Raw genomic sequence first — 16092 nt, forward strand, 5'->3', positions numbered from 1 at the left:
TATATATATATGAAGGTAAAATCGCACTTTAGAAAGAGTACATACAATTTTAACATGTAATTTTTCTATGCATGTGGCACGACATGTTTCGTGGAGACAATTTACCTCATCAGGTGCCAGTACTTGATAAAGTAATTTAAATCCCAACATCACATTTAGTTCTCGTCGTAAAACACCAATCTGTTTAGGCCAAGCACTGTCTGCTATGTGTGGTCGTAACCCTTGTTAGGGAGAGTGATTAAGGAGGGCCGGGTTGCGGTGGTTGACCTGGGTAGCTGTGTGTGTGTGTTATGAACAACTTTTTTATGATTTCGTGTTTTGTCAATTGTCTCATAATGAATTGGTTAATGCTAGAATGGGCTTTAGAATTGCCTGGGGACAAATTAAAGTTCTTAGTTTTAGCAATTAAGACAGATTCAATGACGTTGCGTGTGGCATAATCAGCAGAGGGGTATGAAATAACGTGCTTTTCAAGATCTGTGGGATGATCATTTTCATGACACTGTTTAGCGATCGCATGTTTGTGGTCATCCCTGCGTACTGGATGTCGTTGTTAACAACACCCCTCCGTTAAAGTCTTATCAGTCTGGCCTACGTAAATATATTCACATGCCTTGCATTTGATGGCGTAAACACTCCCAATTGTTGCATGAATTGGCCTATTATTCATAAAGGTCTTGCTGATGGTGCTATTGTACCGGAAAGCAACATTACAAGCACTGCTTTTTAGAACATGTTTTAGATTAGCTAAGTTGGGAGAATAGGGCAACACTAAACATTTAGACTTATCCTTATTTGTCACATCTGTGTTACGAGAAGCTTAAAATATCCTCCTAGCTTTCCAGTAAGGTTTGTTCACTTCCTTAGTCAAATTATTGTACGTAGCTAAGATAATGGAGTTTAATAATTAACATGGTTCTCACAGAGAGGATGTGATATTCTTTGAGTCTTCCCCGATCCAAGTCAGTTTCCCCTGATCTTAACATTCAAAACAAAGTTACAAAAATTTAAGACTCGAGATGGATAGATTAACAATTCTCACAGTGACACCTAAACACATGTACCAGACTCTGACATGAAGGAAAAATTGATATCAGTTTTTACTATATCTTGTGCACATCCAAGCCACACTGACCGTCAGTGTCATATATTATACGTAGGTGAAGTTGTAATTAGACGTGGTATCATCACAGTCACTACTGAAATATCCCAGATTTCAAATTCTTCCCGAATTATCTCTGGCTTTTCACAAAAAGAAAATCTTACATTTTCCTGACCAGATGCAAAATTCCTTGATTCCTCTGACATACCATGATAGAGAATGTAATTTTTTCCCTTATCATATTTATATAATTTGACCACAACATAATTCAAAAAGCGATATATTAGTCTTTTCCTTGTAATGATGTAATTCAGGTCATTAAATGTTAAGCAGTGAAAGTGTCCAAGAACACCAGAACTAGTTATAATTTCCCATGGAATGTAATTGAACAAAAATTATACCCAATTTTTTTTCCATTTTCTATGAGTGTAACCTTGCAATGGTTCATTATTGTAACATGAAATTTGAATATTGAAAAGAAGAAAAAGAAAAATTGCACTTTTTTCATTATTGTATTTTATTGTAATTTAACCACGTTAACTTAAAAAGAGAAAACTTTTCATTGTTTTTATGTCATTTGAGATAAAATATACAAAGTGCAAAAAAACATTAAACTGACGTAATCACATAATTGATTATTGGTCATGTACTTATCTTTCAGAGAAAAATAAAGACCAAAGTCATTTTTCCTTTCGTATATTTATGGATTGTAATAATAATATGTTAAACACACACGACACCATTTTATGGAACATTATATCGGTTTTTATAAATTTTTTTCATAGTGGAAGTATGAAATTTCATCATAGAAAACGTAAACGAAGAAGACGTAAATAATGTTTACCTTTCCTCGGCAGTTGGAGCTGGGTCGGCGGGGGCTGTGATCGCCAACCGTCTGTCCGAGGACCCGACGCAGAGGGTGTTGCTGCTGGAGGCTGGCGGCGACGAGACGGAGATCAGCGACGTGCCCGCCCTGGCTGGCTACCTCCAGCTCTCCAAGATGGACTGGCGCTACAAGACGGAGCCCCAGGACTCCGCCTGCCTCGCTATGGCTGGCAGGGTCAGTATTTTAACCCGTCATTGTGAAGGAAAGCTGCGTGTGTTTTGGAAGATGGCCTTTTCATTGTTTCTCCTTATCAACTGAAGATTATTTATGAAATCATGTTAATGTGGTAATTATTGCATGCTTTCTCAGCCACAGAGGTATGTTCTCGTCTCTTATTTGTTCCATCTATACTAATAGAACGTTGTGTTCAACAACTGATTGTGTCTAAACCTGCCATGAACAGAAATAGTTGAAGGTAAACATTAGACTACCGTCTGCTGCTTGTGTGCACACACCACTAGCTAGTAGACCAGTCTGCTGCTCGTGTGCCCACACTACTAGCTAGTAGACCAGTCTGCTGCTCGTGTGCCCACACCACTAGCTAGTAGACCAGTCTGCTGCTTGTGTGCCCACACCATTAGCTAGTAGACCAGTCTGCTGCTTGTGTGCACACACCACTAGCTAGTAGACCAGTCTGCTGCTTGTGTGCACACACCACTAGCTAGTAGACCAGTCTGCTGCTTGTGTGCACACACCACTAGCTAGTAGACCAGTCTGCTGCTTGTTTATACACGCCATTAGCTAGTAGACCAGTCTGCTGCTTGTGTGCACACACCACTAGCTAGTAGACCAGTCTACTGCTTGTGTGCCCACACCACTAGCTAGTAGACCAGTCTACTGCTTGTGTGCACACACCACTAGCTAGTAGACCAGTCTGCTGCTTGTGTGCACACACCACTAGCTAGTAGACCAGTCTGCTGCTTGTGTGCTCACACCACTAGCTAGTAGACCAGTCTGCTGCTTGTGTGCTCACACCACTAGCTAGTAGACCAGTCTGCTGCTTGTGTGCACACACCACTAGCTAGTAGACCAGTCTGCTGCTTGTGTGCACACACCACTAGCTAGTAGACCAGTCTGCTGCTTGTGTGCACACACCACTAGCTAGTAGACCAGTCTGCTGCTTGTGTGCCCACACCACTAGCTAGTAGACCAGTCTGCTGCTTGTGTGCACACACCACTAGCTAGTAGACCAGTCTGCTGCTTGTGTGCACACACCACTAGCTAGTAGACCAGTCTGCTGCTTGTGTGCACACACCACTAGCTAGTAGACCAGTCTGCTGCTTGTGTGCACACACCACTAGCTAGTAGACCAGTCTGCTGCTTGTGTGCACACACCACTAGCTAGTAGACCAGTCTGCTGCTTGTGTGCACACACCACTAGCTAGTAGACCAGTCTGCTGCTTGTGTGCCCACACCACTAGCTAGTAGACCAGTCTGCTGCTTGTGTGCCCACACCACTAGCTAGTAGACCAGTCTGCTGCTTGTGTGCCCACACCACTAGCTAGTAGACCAGTCTGCTGCTTGTGTGCACACACCACTAGCTAGTAGACCAGTCTGCTGCTTGTGTGCACACACCACTAGCTAGTAGACCAGGTAATACTGGGCAAGCTGCTGCGTCACACGGTTATTGTGTGGTCGTCGGCAACTCACCGGTGGGCCGTTTTGATAACTATATCTTTCCCTACACCTCGTAGCTTTGGAACTCTATACTCTCTCATGACCACACCCACCACCATGATCACACCCACCATGATGACCACATCTACCATGATGACCACGCCCACCACCATGCTGACCACCCCCTTATCATGACCACGCCCACCACCATGATGACCACCCCCTTATCATGACCACGCCCACCACCATGATCACACCCCCTTATCATGACCACGCCCACCCCCATGATCACACCTATTATGATGACCACGCCCACCACCATGACCACACCCACCATGATGACCACGCCCACCACCATGATGACCACCCCCTTATCATGACCACGCCCACCACCATGATCACACCCCCTTATCATGACCACGCCCACCCCCATGATCACACCTATTATGATGACCACGCCCACCACCATGACCACATCTACCATGATGACCACGCCCACCACCATGCTGACCACGCCCACCACCATGATGACCACCCCCTTATCATGACCACGCCCACCACCATGATCACACCCCCTTATCATGACCACGCCCACCCCCATGATCACACCTATTATGATGACCACGCCCACCACCATGACCACACCCACCATGATGACCACACCCACCACCATGACCACACCCACCACCATGCACACCACACAGACGTACCATCACTAAAGACGAACTTGAGATCTTTGTCACAATCAGTCTTCCTCTCTCTTAACTCACTGTCTTGCTCTCCTGTATACCTTCCTCTCTGGAAAGTTGTTTAGCTTATCTATTTGTCTATATATCTATCTATATGTCTATCTATCTATCTATCTATCTATCTATCTATATATATGTATCTAGTGTACAGGAAGGGGTAACTGTTTGTGATGTTGGAGGACAAGATAACTTAGTAGATTTGTTATCTTGTCTTGCGGTAAGCGTTATCATACAAACTATGTCAGGTTATGGTAATGAGAGGGACGGTTAATGATGGTACTTACCGCAGGTAATTAACTACCAGTCAGCGTTGTTATCTGGTGGTGGGTGGGTGAGTGGAGGAGTGGAGGGAGGTGATGTGAGGCGGACGGTATGGTCAAGTGGTAGTGATGCGTCATGACGCCAGGCAGCGGACCATACTAGGCCAGGCCAGGTAACGGACCATACCAGGCCAGGCTAGACAGCGGACCATACTAGGCCAAGCCAGGCTACGGACCATACTAGGCCAGGCCAGGCAACGGACCATACTAGGCCAGGCCAGGCTACGGACCATACCAGGCCAGGCCAGACAGCGGACCATACCAGGCCAGGCCAGGCAACGGACCATACTAGGCCAGGCCAGGCAACGGACCATACTAGGCCAGGCCAGGCAGCGGACCATACCAGGCCAGGCCAGGCTACGGACCATACTAGGCCAGGCCAGGCTACGGACCATACTAGGCCAGGCCAGGCAGCGGACCATACCAGGAAGGACCCCATCCTAGAAAGTGAAAGTGGAGTAATAATTATCATTCTTGGTTGATTGTCTGGCTGGAGGACTGGCTGTCTGGCTGGAGGACTGGCTGACTGGCTGGCTGGCTGGTTGGCTGGAGGACTGGCCGTCTGTCTGGCTGGCTGGCCGGAGGGCTGGTTGGCTGGCTGGCTGGCTGGCTGCCTGACTGGCTAGCTAGCTGGCTGGCTGGCTTGCTGGCAGGTTGGTTGGCTGGCCGGAGGACTGGCTGGCTGGCTGGCTGGCTAGCTGCCTGACTGGCTAGCTAGCTGGCTGGCTGGCTGGCTTGCTGGCAGGCTGGTTGGCTGGCCGGAGGACTGGCTGGCTGGCTGGCCGGAGGACTGGCTGGCTGGCTGGCTGGCTGGCTAGCTGCCTGCCTGACTGGCTGGAGGACTGGCTGGCTGGCTGGCTGGCTGGTTGGGTGGCTGACTGACTGGGGTTTGTACAGTCCCACACAGTGGCATGATGCTATACATAAATCTACAGTCTCCTACGTCTACAGGGCTAGAGTCCCATAGTTCTAGCCATGTAGATGTTTACTTCTACAGTTATGAAATATCACAGTTCTATAGTTCTACAGTGGCATAATCCTACTGTCCTGCAGTCACACAGTTCTACAGGCGCATGTTGTAGGCGTCTTGCCACCTAGTAAACCACTAACACTACAACGATAGACTTTAAGCATTTCTACAGTTCTACAGTCCACTGCTTCCTCACTCATATTGTTTCAGAATCTACAGTCATTATTAATCCTACAACGGCAGAGCTCGGTAATTCTACAGTTAATGTCGTCCAGTTGTGCTGTATTGCTTGTATCCCAGTGTTTCTACAACTTCCGGTCCTGCAGTAATAGCTATACATTCCTACAATCATACAGTCTTTCCATTACTGTAGTTCTGGTGTTATACAGTACGATACAGCAAAAGTATTCGGGCGTTGTGGGCAGTTCCGGGTTACAACAACGAGATCCTGTAGTAGTTCCGGGTGTAGTATGAGGCCAGTGTTCCGGGTTATGTAACCAAGAATATTCGATCTCGTGGCGCTGGAAGCGCGTAGATATTCGGGTTCTGTGAGGCAGGTGTGAACATGTTTGAGATATTCGGGTCATGTGCATGAAGAAATTCGGAATCTTCAGATCATTTGCGTGAAAATATTCGTGATCTTCCGAGTCACAATCATGATAGTATTCTAGATATTTGTGTCAAACGCGTGACAATATTCAGACTCTATGGAGAGAACATAGAATATTTGAGATCTTTAAGACATGTAGAATAATATTCCCGAAAACACTTAAGCAATATACTTGGGCTTTTGCCGGATATTGTCCTGAGAATATTTGCGATATTTGGATCAGACACAGACGAATGTACGCGATATGTAGTTCAGACATGCAGGAATATGGGCAATATCTAGGGCGAACACGCGGGAATATTTTTCATATTCGGGTCAGCCATGATCTTCGCTGTGTTATCGGCCTGAGGTATGAATATCCTGAATATCGCACAGAATTTAAGAATACCGGCGATCTTCGAGTCTAGCACGTACGAATATTCAAGATCTTTATGGAAGAATATTGGAGACCTTGTCATGTTAACGAGTATATACGTGAGTGTTGGGATATACTTCTGAGTATATTCATGTTTTCCTTGGTTATATTTCTGGATATACCCAGGGATCATAGCTCATTAATATGGCCGGAAGTATAACTTGGAACTCATAAGTATAACAAAATATAACCCAGAATTCATGTGTATAACAGGTAGAATAATGAGGAACTTATGAGTATAACAGGAAATATAACCCGGAACTCATGTCTTTACCATAGTATAACCCGGAACTTCTAATTGCACGATTTCTATTCTGGCTTTCGAAGATCTCGAATATTCGTACGTGTCTGAGCCGATATTCGTGAATCTTTTTGCCAGTGATGAAAGGCTAGGCTGGTCCTGGGATGGAAGAAGCCGTCCAGGGACGTAACGGAAGTGGGTAATTACCGGTAATGAAGTAATCATGAAAGTAATCATGTACCAGACTGGCTGGCGGGGGGGGGGGGGGGGTGTTCACTCCCCCTCCTGTGTCACTGACCTGGGGGGGGGGGGATCACATGTCGTCCTGACATTACTGAGAGGGTGGGGCTGGCTGACGGTGGTCGTGGCTGACACTGTACACCGGGTGGGGCTGACAGTGGTCTGGGCTGACAGTGAACATCGAGTGGAGCTGATGGTGGTTGGGGCTGACACTGTACACCGGGTGGGGCTGACAGTGGTCGGAGCTGACACACTACACCGGGTGAAGCTGACAGTGTTCTGGGGTGACAGTGAACATCGAGTGGAGCTGATGGTGGTTGGGGCTGACACTGTACACCGGGTGGGGCTGACAGTGGTCGGAGCTGACACACTACACCGGGTGAAGCTGACAGTGTTCTGGGGTGACAGTGAACATCGAGTGGAGCTGATGGTGGTTGGGGCTGACACTGTACACCGGGTGGGGCTGACAGTGGTCTGGGCTGACACACTACACCGGGTGAAGCTGACAGTGTTCTGGGCTGACAGTAAACATCGAGTGGAGCTGATTGTGGTTGGGGCTGACACTGTACACCGGGTGGGGCTGACAGTGGTCGGGGCTGACACACTACACCGGGTGAAGCTGACAGTGTTCTGGGCTCACAGTGAACATCGAGTGGAGCTGATGGTGGTTGGGGCTGACACTGTACACCGGGTGGGGCTGACAGTGCTCGGGGCTGACACACTACACCGGGTGAAGCTGACAGTGTTCTAGGCTGACAGTGAACATCGAGTGGAGCTGATGGTGGTTGAGGCTGACACTGTACACCGGGTGGGGCTGACAGTGCTCGGGGCTGACACACTACACCGGGTGAAGCTGACAGTGTTCTGGGCTGACAGTGGAGCTGATGGTGGTTGGGGCTGACACTGTACACCGGGTGGGGCTGACAGTGGTCGGGGCTGACACACTACACCGGGCGAAGCTGACAGTGTTCTGGGGTGACAGTGAACATCGAGTGGAGCTGATGGTGGTTGGGGCTGACACTGTACACCGGGTGAGGCTGTGGAGCTGATGGTGGTTGGGGCTGACACTGTACACCGGGTGGGGCTGACAGTGGTCGGGGCTGACACACTACACCGGGCGAAGCTGACAGTGTTCTGGGGTGACAGTGAACATCGAGTGGAGCTGATGGTGGTTGGGGCTGACACTGTACACCGGGTGAGGCTGACGGTGGTCGGGGCTGACATTGAAGACCGGGTGGGGCTGACAGTGGTCGGGGCTGACAGTGAACACGGGGGAGAGTGTGGGGGTGTAGTGGTAGGTCGGGTGTGGCAGCAGTGGTGTGGCGGCACACACTACACCTTCCCCTCACACCTCGTATTTCTCTCATATTTTCATATTCCTACCCTCATTAACTTTCCCTCACCTTCCCTCCCTCCCTGCCTCTCTCTCTCTCTCTCTCCCTCCCTCACTCCCTCCTTCCGTGCCTTTAATCAGTAACGACCCAGCCACAGTGGGGGTCGTGGTCACGTGGGTCGTCCAGCCTGGGTCGTGCCCCAGGTGTGGTTTGTACAGGTGTGTACAGTGAGGACAGGTCGTGCCCCAGGTGTGGTGTGTACAGTGAGGACAGGTCGTGCCCCTGGTGTGGTGTGTACAGTGAGGACAGGTCGTGCCCCAGGTGTGGTGTGTACAGTGAGGACAGGTCGTGCCCCTGGTGTGGTGTGTACAGTGAGGACAGGTCGTGCCCCAGGTGTGGTGTGTACAGTGAGGACAGGTCGTGCCCCTGGTGTGGTGTGTACAGTGAGGACAGGTCGTGCCCCAGGTGTGGTGTGTACAGTGAGGACAGGTCGTGCCCCAGGTGTGGTGTGTACAGTGAGGACTGGTAGTGCCCCAGGTGTGGTGTGTACAGTGAGGACAGGTCGTGCCCCAGTGTGGTGTGTACAGTGAGGACAGGTCGTGCCCCAGGTGTGGTGTGTACAGTGAGGACAGGTCGTGTCCCTGGTGTGGTGTGTACAGTGAGGACAGGTCGTGCCCCTGGTGTGGTGTGTACAGTGAGGTTAGGTCGTGCCCCAGGTGTGGTGTGTACAGTGAGGACAGGTCGTGCCCCAGGTGTGGTGTGTACAGTGAGGACAGGTCGTGCCCCTGGTGTGGTGTGTACAGTGAGGACAGGTCGTGCCCCTGGTGTGGTGTGTACAGTGAGGTTAGGTCGTGCCCCTGGTGTGGTGTGTACAGTGAGGACAGGTCGTGCCCCAGGTGTGGTGTGTACAGTGAGGACAAGTCGTGCCCCAGGTGTGGTGTGTACAGTGAGGACAGGTCGTGCCCCAGGTGTGGTGTGTACAGTGAGGACAGGTCGTGCCCCAGGTGTGGTGTGTACAGTGAGGACAGGTCGTGCCCCTGGTGTGGTGTGTACAGTGAGGACAGGTCGTGCCCCAGGTGTGGTGTGTACAGTGAGGACAGGTCGTGCCCCTGGTGTGGTGTGTACAGTGAGGACAGGTCGTGCCCCAGGTGTGGTGTGTACAGTGAGGACAGATCGTGCCCCAGGTGTGGTGTGTACAGTGAGGACAGATCGTGCCCCAGGTGTGGTGTGTACAGTGAGGACAGGGAGAGAAACACTCGGGGAGCAGGACGTGTACACCCGCCTCTTGAACATTCTTTAGCATCATACAACATTGTAAACCTCTGTATGTTGTCCACATAATTCGCAGCTCCGTATGTTGTCCACATAACTCATAGCTCTGTATGTTGTCCACATAACTCATACCCCTGTATGTTGTCCACATAACTCATACCCCTGTATGTTGTCCACATAACTCATACCCTTGTATGTTGTCCACATAACTCATACCCCTGTATGTTGTCCACATAACTCATACCCCTGTATGTTTCCACATAACTCATACCCCTGTATGTTGTGCACATAACTCATAACCCTGTATGTTATCCACATAACTCATACCTCTGTATGTTGTCCACATAACTCACAGCTCTGTATGTTGTCCACATAACTCACAGCTCTGTATGTTGTCCACATAACTCACAGCTCTGTATACCCCATTCATCCACCATTCTTGTATCGTAAAAGTATTTCTTTTCTAACAATTTTCATTTGTCTAATTTCATGTTATGTTCCGTGGTTGTTGTCTTCCTGTAGATGTGGAGGAACAGTTCGCTGTAAATGTCACAATATTGGTTTGAAATCTTATAAGTTGTGATCAAGTCACCCCTTACTCTTCTCTCTCTCTATGTGAGACAAAATTAAGGCTTACAGTCTTTCCCAGTAACTCAGTTCTCTTAATTCTGGTACCATCTATGTTGGCCACGTCTGCACCTTCTCTCTATGTGTCGTGTGTCTGTGTAGCTGCGGTGACCAAACTTGAAAGTATATTCAAGTTCTGGGCTCGTGTAGGATGTGGGTAGTGTGTGAGGAAGAAACATATAAATAATCGTTTATTAAATTCGGACATCCATTCTGCTGAGAACACACAGTTGAGGTATGACAGATATTACAGAACTGGGAGGTCATGATGGTTAGTAGTTCACGAATCATACAAGGGGGTTAAGATCAAGGTGACCTTCATATTACCAAGCTCTGGATAAGCACGAGACTGAGGTACATCTTCATAGTCAGGGTGCCAGCCAGATTTATAGAGATGTTTACATAGTAAACACTATGGTTTGTACATTATGCATTCAGCTGAACGTCATGTAATGAACAGTTCCAGTGACACAGTAGCTGACACACCACGGCGAACAGAACCTGAGCTGTTTATATGCTTCATTTCATGCATTGTTTATGACGTTCACAATGTTGGGTAAAGTCATGGTCTTATATCTATTTACGAGCTCTGATTGTGGTGTTGGACGACGGTCCATGGTGGTGGTGGGCGTCGGGTGGGAGGAGGTCTGTGTGACGTGGGACCTCAGCAGTTCACTGCCAAACTGGCGTGTGAGCTGCCGGTGTGGCAGGTCGGGGAGGATGGACAGGCCCAGCAAGATGAGAGTCTCTTGGTCGATGTACGTGTAACATGGGACCAGGATAATTCTGCAAGCCTTTTTCTGCACTCTCTCTCTCTTGAGCAGGTCCCTCCGTGTAGCTGTTAGTGAGGAGGACTCAACTGAGGAGGCATAGGTGAGCTCAGGCATAACTGAGGAGGCATAGGTGAGCTCAGGCATAACTGGGGAGGCATAGGTGAGCTCAGGCATAACTGAGGAGGCATAGGTGAGCTCAGGCATAACTGGGGAGGCATAGGTGAGCTCAGGCATAACTGGGGAGGCATAGGTGAGCTCAGGCATAATAAAGATGATATAGACAGTGCTGGGCTCAGTTGGTGGAGCTCCTAGTGATCTCAGTTGGCGGAGAAGGTACAGACGGTATGAGGAAGATTTGATCATAGTGCTGACGTAACCCCTCCAGTATAAACCGTCGCCTTGTAGTGACACCAAGAAATCTGAAGTCTCTAACTCCCCGGAGGATGTCAGGGCCGAATGTGATGTCAGAGGGCAGGATGTCCACACCCAGATTAATATGGATCATGACAGTCTTGATGTGGTTGATGGGTGACGTCGTCGGCCGTAGTCTACTCGTGAAGGTTGTTGATGATGTGCTGAAGTCATGCGAGATGTTGTTGGTAATGATGTCAAAAGGTGGCGTCGTCTACGTATCTCCAGCGATGGTTTATGTCCATCAGGACGTCACTGACTGGCCTGAGGAAGCAGAGTGGCCCCATCTTGTTGGCCTGCGGTACACCACATGTTAGTGGTAGTGAGGTCGATGTGGCTCCCCTGAGGCGGAGGTTTTGGTGTCACCCGGTCAGGAGGAGGTCCGCCAGTTGCGAGACGAGACGCCACGTCCTCCCACGTCGACGTCATTGTCTATGATAACGTCATGGTTTACCCAAGTCGAAAAACCTTAGCGGAGTCCGCGAAGATGAGCGTCATAAGGGCTTGTGTTGCTCCAAGTTGCTGTACATGATGTCCAGGAGGCGGGCAAGGCAGTGAGTGGTGGAGCAAGACTTCAAGTGTCCGAACTTGAAAGGGTTTACTGAATCAGCAGCGTTAGTATGAGGCTCAGTCAGACGCAAGGCTTTCACAAATTAGCTTGGGGAGTGGAGTGCTGGCAACGGGTCTTGAGGTAGCAAGCGAGTCTGGGTTGGTGGATGGCCGTGGAGGGACGTGTGCTGCCCTCCAAACTGTGGCACATTTCGAGTGTCTCGTGAAACATTGATCATGGCGCAGGCAGCGAGGTGGCTTGTTCCGGGGAGAATTACTTGTATGGTTTCACTGGAAGATCTATATATGAGAGAGAGAGAGAGAGAGAGAGAGAGAGAGAGAGAGAGAGAGAGAGAGAGAGAGAGAGAGAATATATGTATCAAATATTCACAGTTACCTCAGGACGAACTTTCATGCAGGAGGCCTAGTGTTACCCGTGACCTTTCTAAAAGCTCCTTCAGTCGTACGCTGCGCTACTTTCAGTAGCAGAGAAATGAACACTCCTTGGAGTAAGAAGTTCTTTGACGAGACTGTAATTTCAATGAAACGTCATCGCCAAAGGTGACTTTTTACTCGCCATGTAACCTCGAGCAGGCAGAGTCCGGTAGCATCATAGACAGTTCACTACAAAATCATCATTATTTCTGGCCATTGTCACCTCACACTCATCACCTGCCACTACCTCATGACGCTGAAGCTGGACCTCATCACCTGCCACTACCTCATGACAGTGAGGCTGGACCTCATCACCTGCCACTACCTCATGACACTGAAGCTGGACCTCATCACCTGCCACTACCTCATGACAGTGAGGCTGGACCTCATCACCTGCCACTACCTCATGACACTGAAGCTGGACCTCATCACCTGCCACTACCTCATGACAGTGAGGCTGGACCTCATCAGGGCTCCTGGCTGTATGGGAGCCTTGGGCAGGGCGTGGTGGACTGTCCCTCCCTCCAGGCCCCACAGGGCGTGGCAGACTGTCTCTCCCTCCAGGCCCCACAGGGCGTGGTAGACTCTCTCTCCCTCCAGGCCCCACAGGGCGTGGCGGACTGTCCCTCCCTCCAGGCCCCACAGGGCGTGGCAGACTGTCCCTCCCTCCAGGCCCCACAGGGCGTGGCAGACTGTCCCTTCCTCCAGGCCCCACAGGGCGTGGCAGACTGGCCAGCTGGCCCCGTGTCCAGGCCCCACTCCGCTGGCCAGGTGGTCCATGCAGGCAGTCGTGTGGGTGAGGGAGGGAACTTTAGATCTACAATTTGTCGACTATTTGGCCAGATTCCACAACCACCGTGAGCTGGTCACTAGTAATGATGGAGGCGGGGGAAATCACCAGGAATTACGCCAAGGCAGTCCCCAGCGACCGCTCCGCTGTGTGGCCTGCGCACTACATGATCATGGCAGTCCCCAGCGACCGCTCCGCTGTGTGGCCTGCGCACTACATGATCATGGCAGTCCCCAGCGACCGCTCCGCTGTGTGTTCTGCGCACTACATGATCATGGCAGTCCCCAGCGACCGCCCCGCTGTGTGTTCTGCGCACTACATGATCATGGCAGTCCCCAGCGACCGCTCCGCTGTGTGTTCTGCGCACTACATGATCATGGCAGTCCCCAGCGGCCGCACCGCTGTGTGGCCTGCGCACTACATGATCATGGCAGTCCCCAGCGACCGCTCCGCTGTGTGTTCTGCGCACTACATGATCATGGCAGTCCCCAGCGGCCGCACCGCTGTGTGGCCTGCGCACTACATGATCATGGCAGTCCCCAGCGACCGCTCCGCTGTGTGTTCTGCGCACTACATGATCATGGCAGTCCCCAGCGGCCGCACCGCTGTGTGTTCTGCGCACTACATGATCATGGCAGTCCCCAGCAGCGGCTCCGGTGTGTGTCCTGCGCACTACATGATCATGGCAGTCCCCAGCGGCCGCTCCGCTGTGTGTTCTGCGCACTACATGATCATGTAGTACACTAGTTACTGGAGACACAGACTGGCTTGATAACATCTCAAGTAGTTGTCCGTATTTGTACGATATATATATATATATATATATATATATATATATATATATATATATATATATATATATATATATATATATATATATATATATACACACACATATATTATTACTATACTCTGTCGCTGTCTCCCGCGTTAGCGAGGTAGCGCAAGGAAACAGACGAACGAATGACCCACCCCACCCACACACACATGTATGTACATAAACGCCCACACACACACACACACACATACATACCTATACATTTCAACTTATACATACATATAAATACACAGACATATACATATATACACATGTACACATTCGTATTTGCTGCCTTCATCCATTTTCGTCGCCACCCCACCACACTTTCAATATGGCAACCCCTTCCCCCGCGCGCGCGCGAGGTAGCGCTATATATATATATATATATATATATATATATATATATATATATATATATATATATATATATATATATATATATCCCTGGGGATAGGGGATTAAGAATACTTCCCACGTATTCCCTGCGTGTCGTAGAAGGCGACTAAAAGGGGAGGGAGCGGGGGGGCTGGAAATCCTCCCCTCTCGTTTTTTTTTAATTTTCCAAAAGAAGGAACAGAGAATTGGGCCAGGTGAGGATATTCCAAAAAAGGCCCAGTCCTCTGTTCTTAACGCTACCTCGCTAACGCGGGAAATGGCGAATAGTTTAAAAAAAAAGAATATATATATATATATATATATATATATATATATATATATATATATATATATATATATATATATATATATATGCACAATCACCACTGGAAAGAGAAAATGAGAACAGTGAGTACTTTCGTTTATTACATCCTCAGACAGAGTGGGTGAGATGCAGGTGACGAGGTCGTTAAAAGCCCCGCCTCACTGCCATCTCTGTGCTTTTAACGACTTATCACTTGTATCTCTCCCGGTCTGTCTGAGGATGTAATAAACGAAAGTACTCGCTCTTCTCATTTTCTCTTTCCAGTGGTGATTGTGCATATATATATATATATATATATATATATATATATATATATATATATATATATATATATATATATATATATATATATATATATATATATTCCTATGAGTCCACGGGGAAAATGAAACACGATAGGTTCCCAAGTGCACTTTCGTGTAATAATCACATCATCATGGGAGACACAAGAGAGAAATATAACAGTCAGTTGATATACATCGAAGAGACGAAGCTAGGACGCCATTTGGTAAACATGTGATTGTCCAAGACCCACAACAAGCGTTCATAAACTTATCATTTTACAAATTTTATCAACAATAAAGTTATCTAATTTGCATAGACCATTACTAATATTAAGGTTATAATTCTTTGTGTATTCAATAATAGAAGATTCAATGATATTTCTCGTGGTAATAGAGTTAGAGTTGATAACTGAGATGGCATTACTCCAATCAATACAATGATCATAGTTTTTAACGTGATTAAACAAGGCATTTGATTCTTGTCCCGTTCTTATACTATATTTATGTTGCTTAAGTCTAACAGAAAGATCCTTACCAGTCTGCCCTACATGAAACTTATCACAATTCCTACATGGCACTTTATAGATGCTTCCAGGAGAATTTTCTAGTGAATTTCTGATTAAGATATTCTTTATAGCATTATTGCTGCTGAAGGCAACATTTACATTAAAGTATTTAAGCAACATGGGAAGTAAAGTAAAATTATTATTAAAAGGGAGAACTAAAAGATTCTTGGTGTCAATGGGAGGTTTGGGCTCAACTCTATAAAATGATTTCTTTGCTAACTTAAGGGATTTATCAATGAAAGATCTAGGGTACTTTAACTTAGATTCAATAGAATATATCTTCTCAAACTCATCATCGATAAACTCTGGACTGCAAATACATAATGCCCTAAGGAACATAGATTGAAATGATGATAATTTAACTCTGTCATGTTGAATGAG

At 48.1% G+C, this 16092-nt stretch overlaps 1 protein-coding gene across 2 annotated transcripts in view; it reads left to right on the forward strand.

Moving 5' to 3' along the window:
• LOC139766053 (glucose dehydrogenase [FAD, quinone]) overlaps positions 1-16092 on the forward strand; it is a 178576-nt gene that overhangs the window by 116972 nt on the left and 45512 nt on the right. For both annotated transcript variants that reach the window (XM_071694200.1, XM_071694199.1), the window contains exon 2: positions 1960-2162. In XM_071694200.1, coding sequence (XP_071550301.1) covers positions 1960-2162 — 203 coding nt within the window. The remainder of the gene's footprint in view (positions 1-1959; positions 2163-16092) is intronic.

Source organism: Panulirus ornatus, chromosome 56 (genome assembly GCF_036320965.1).
Source record: "Panulirus ornatus isolate Po-2019 chromosome 56, ASM3632096v1, whole genome shotgun sequence".
NCBI lineage: Eukaryota > Metazoa > Arthropoda > Malacostraca > Decapoda > Palinuridae > Panulirus > Panulirus ornatus.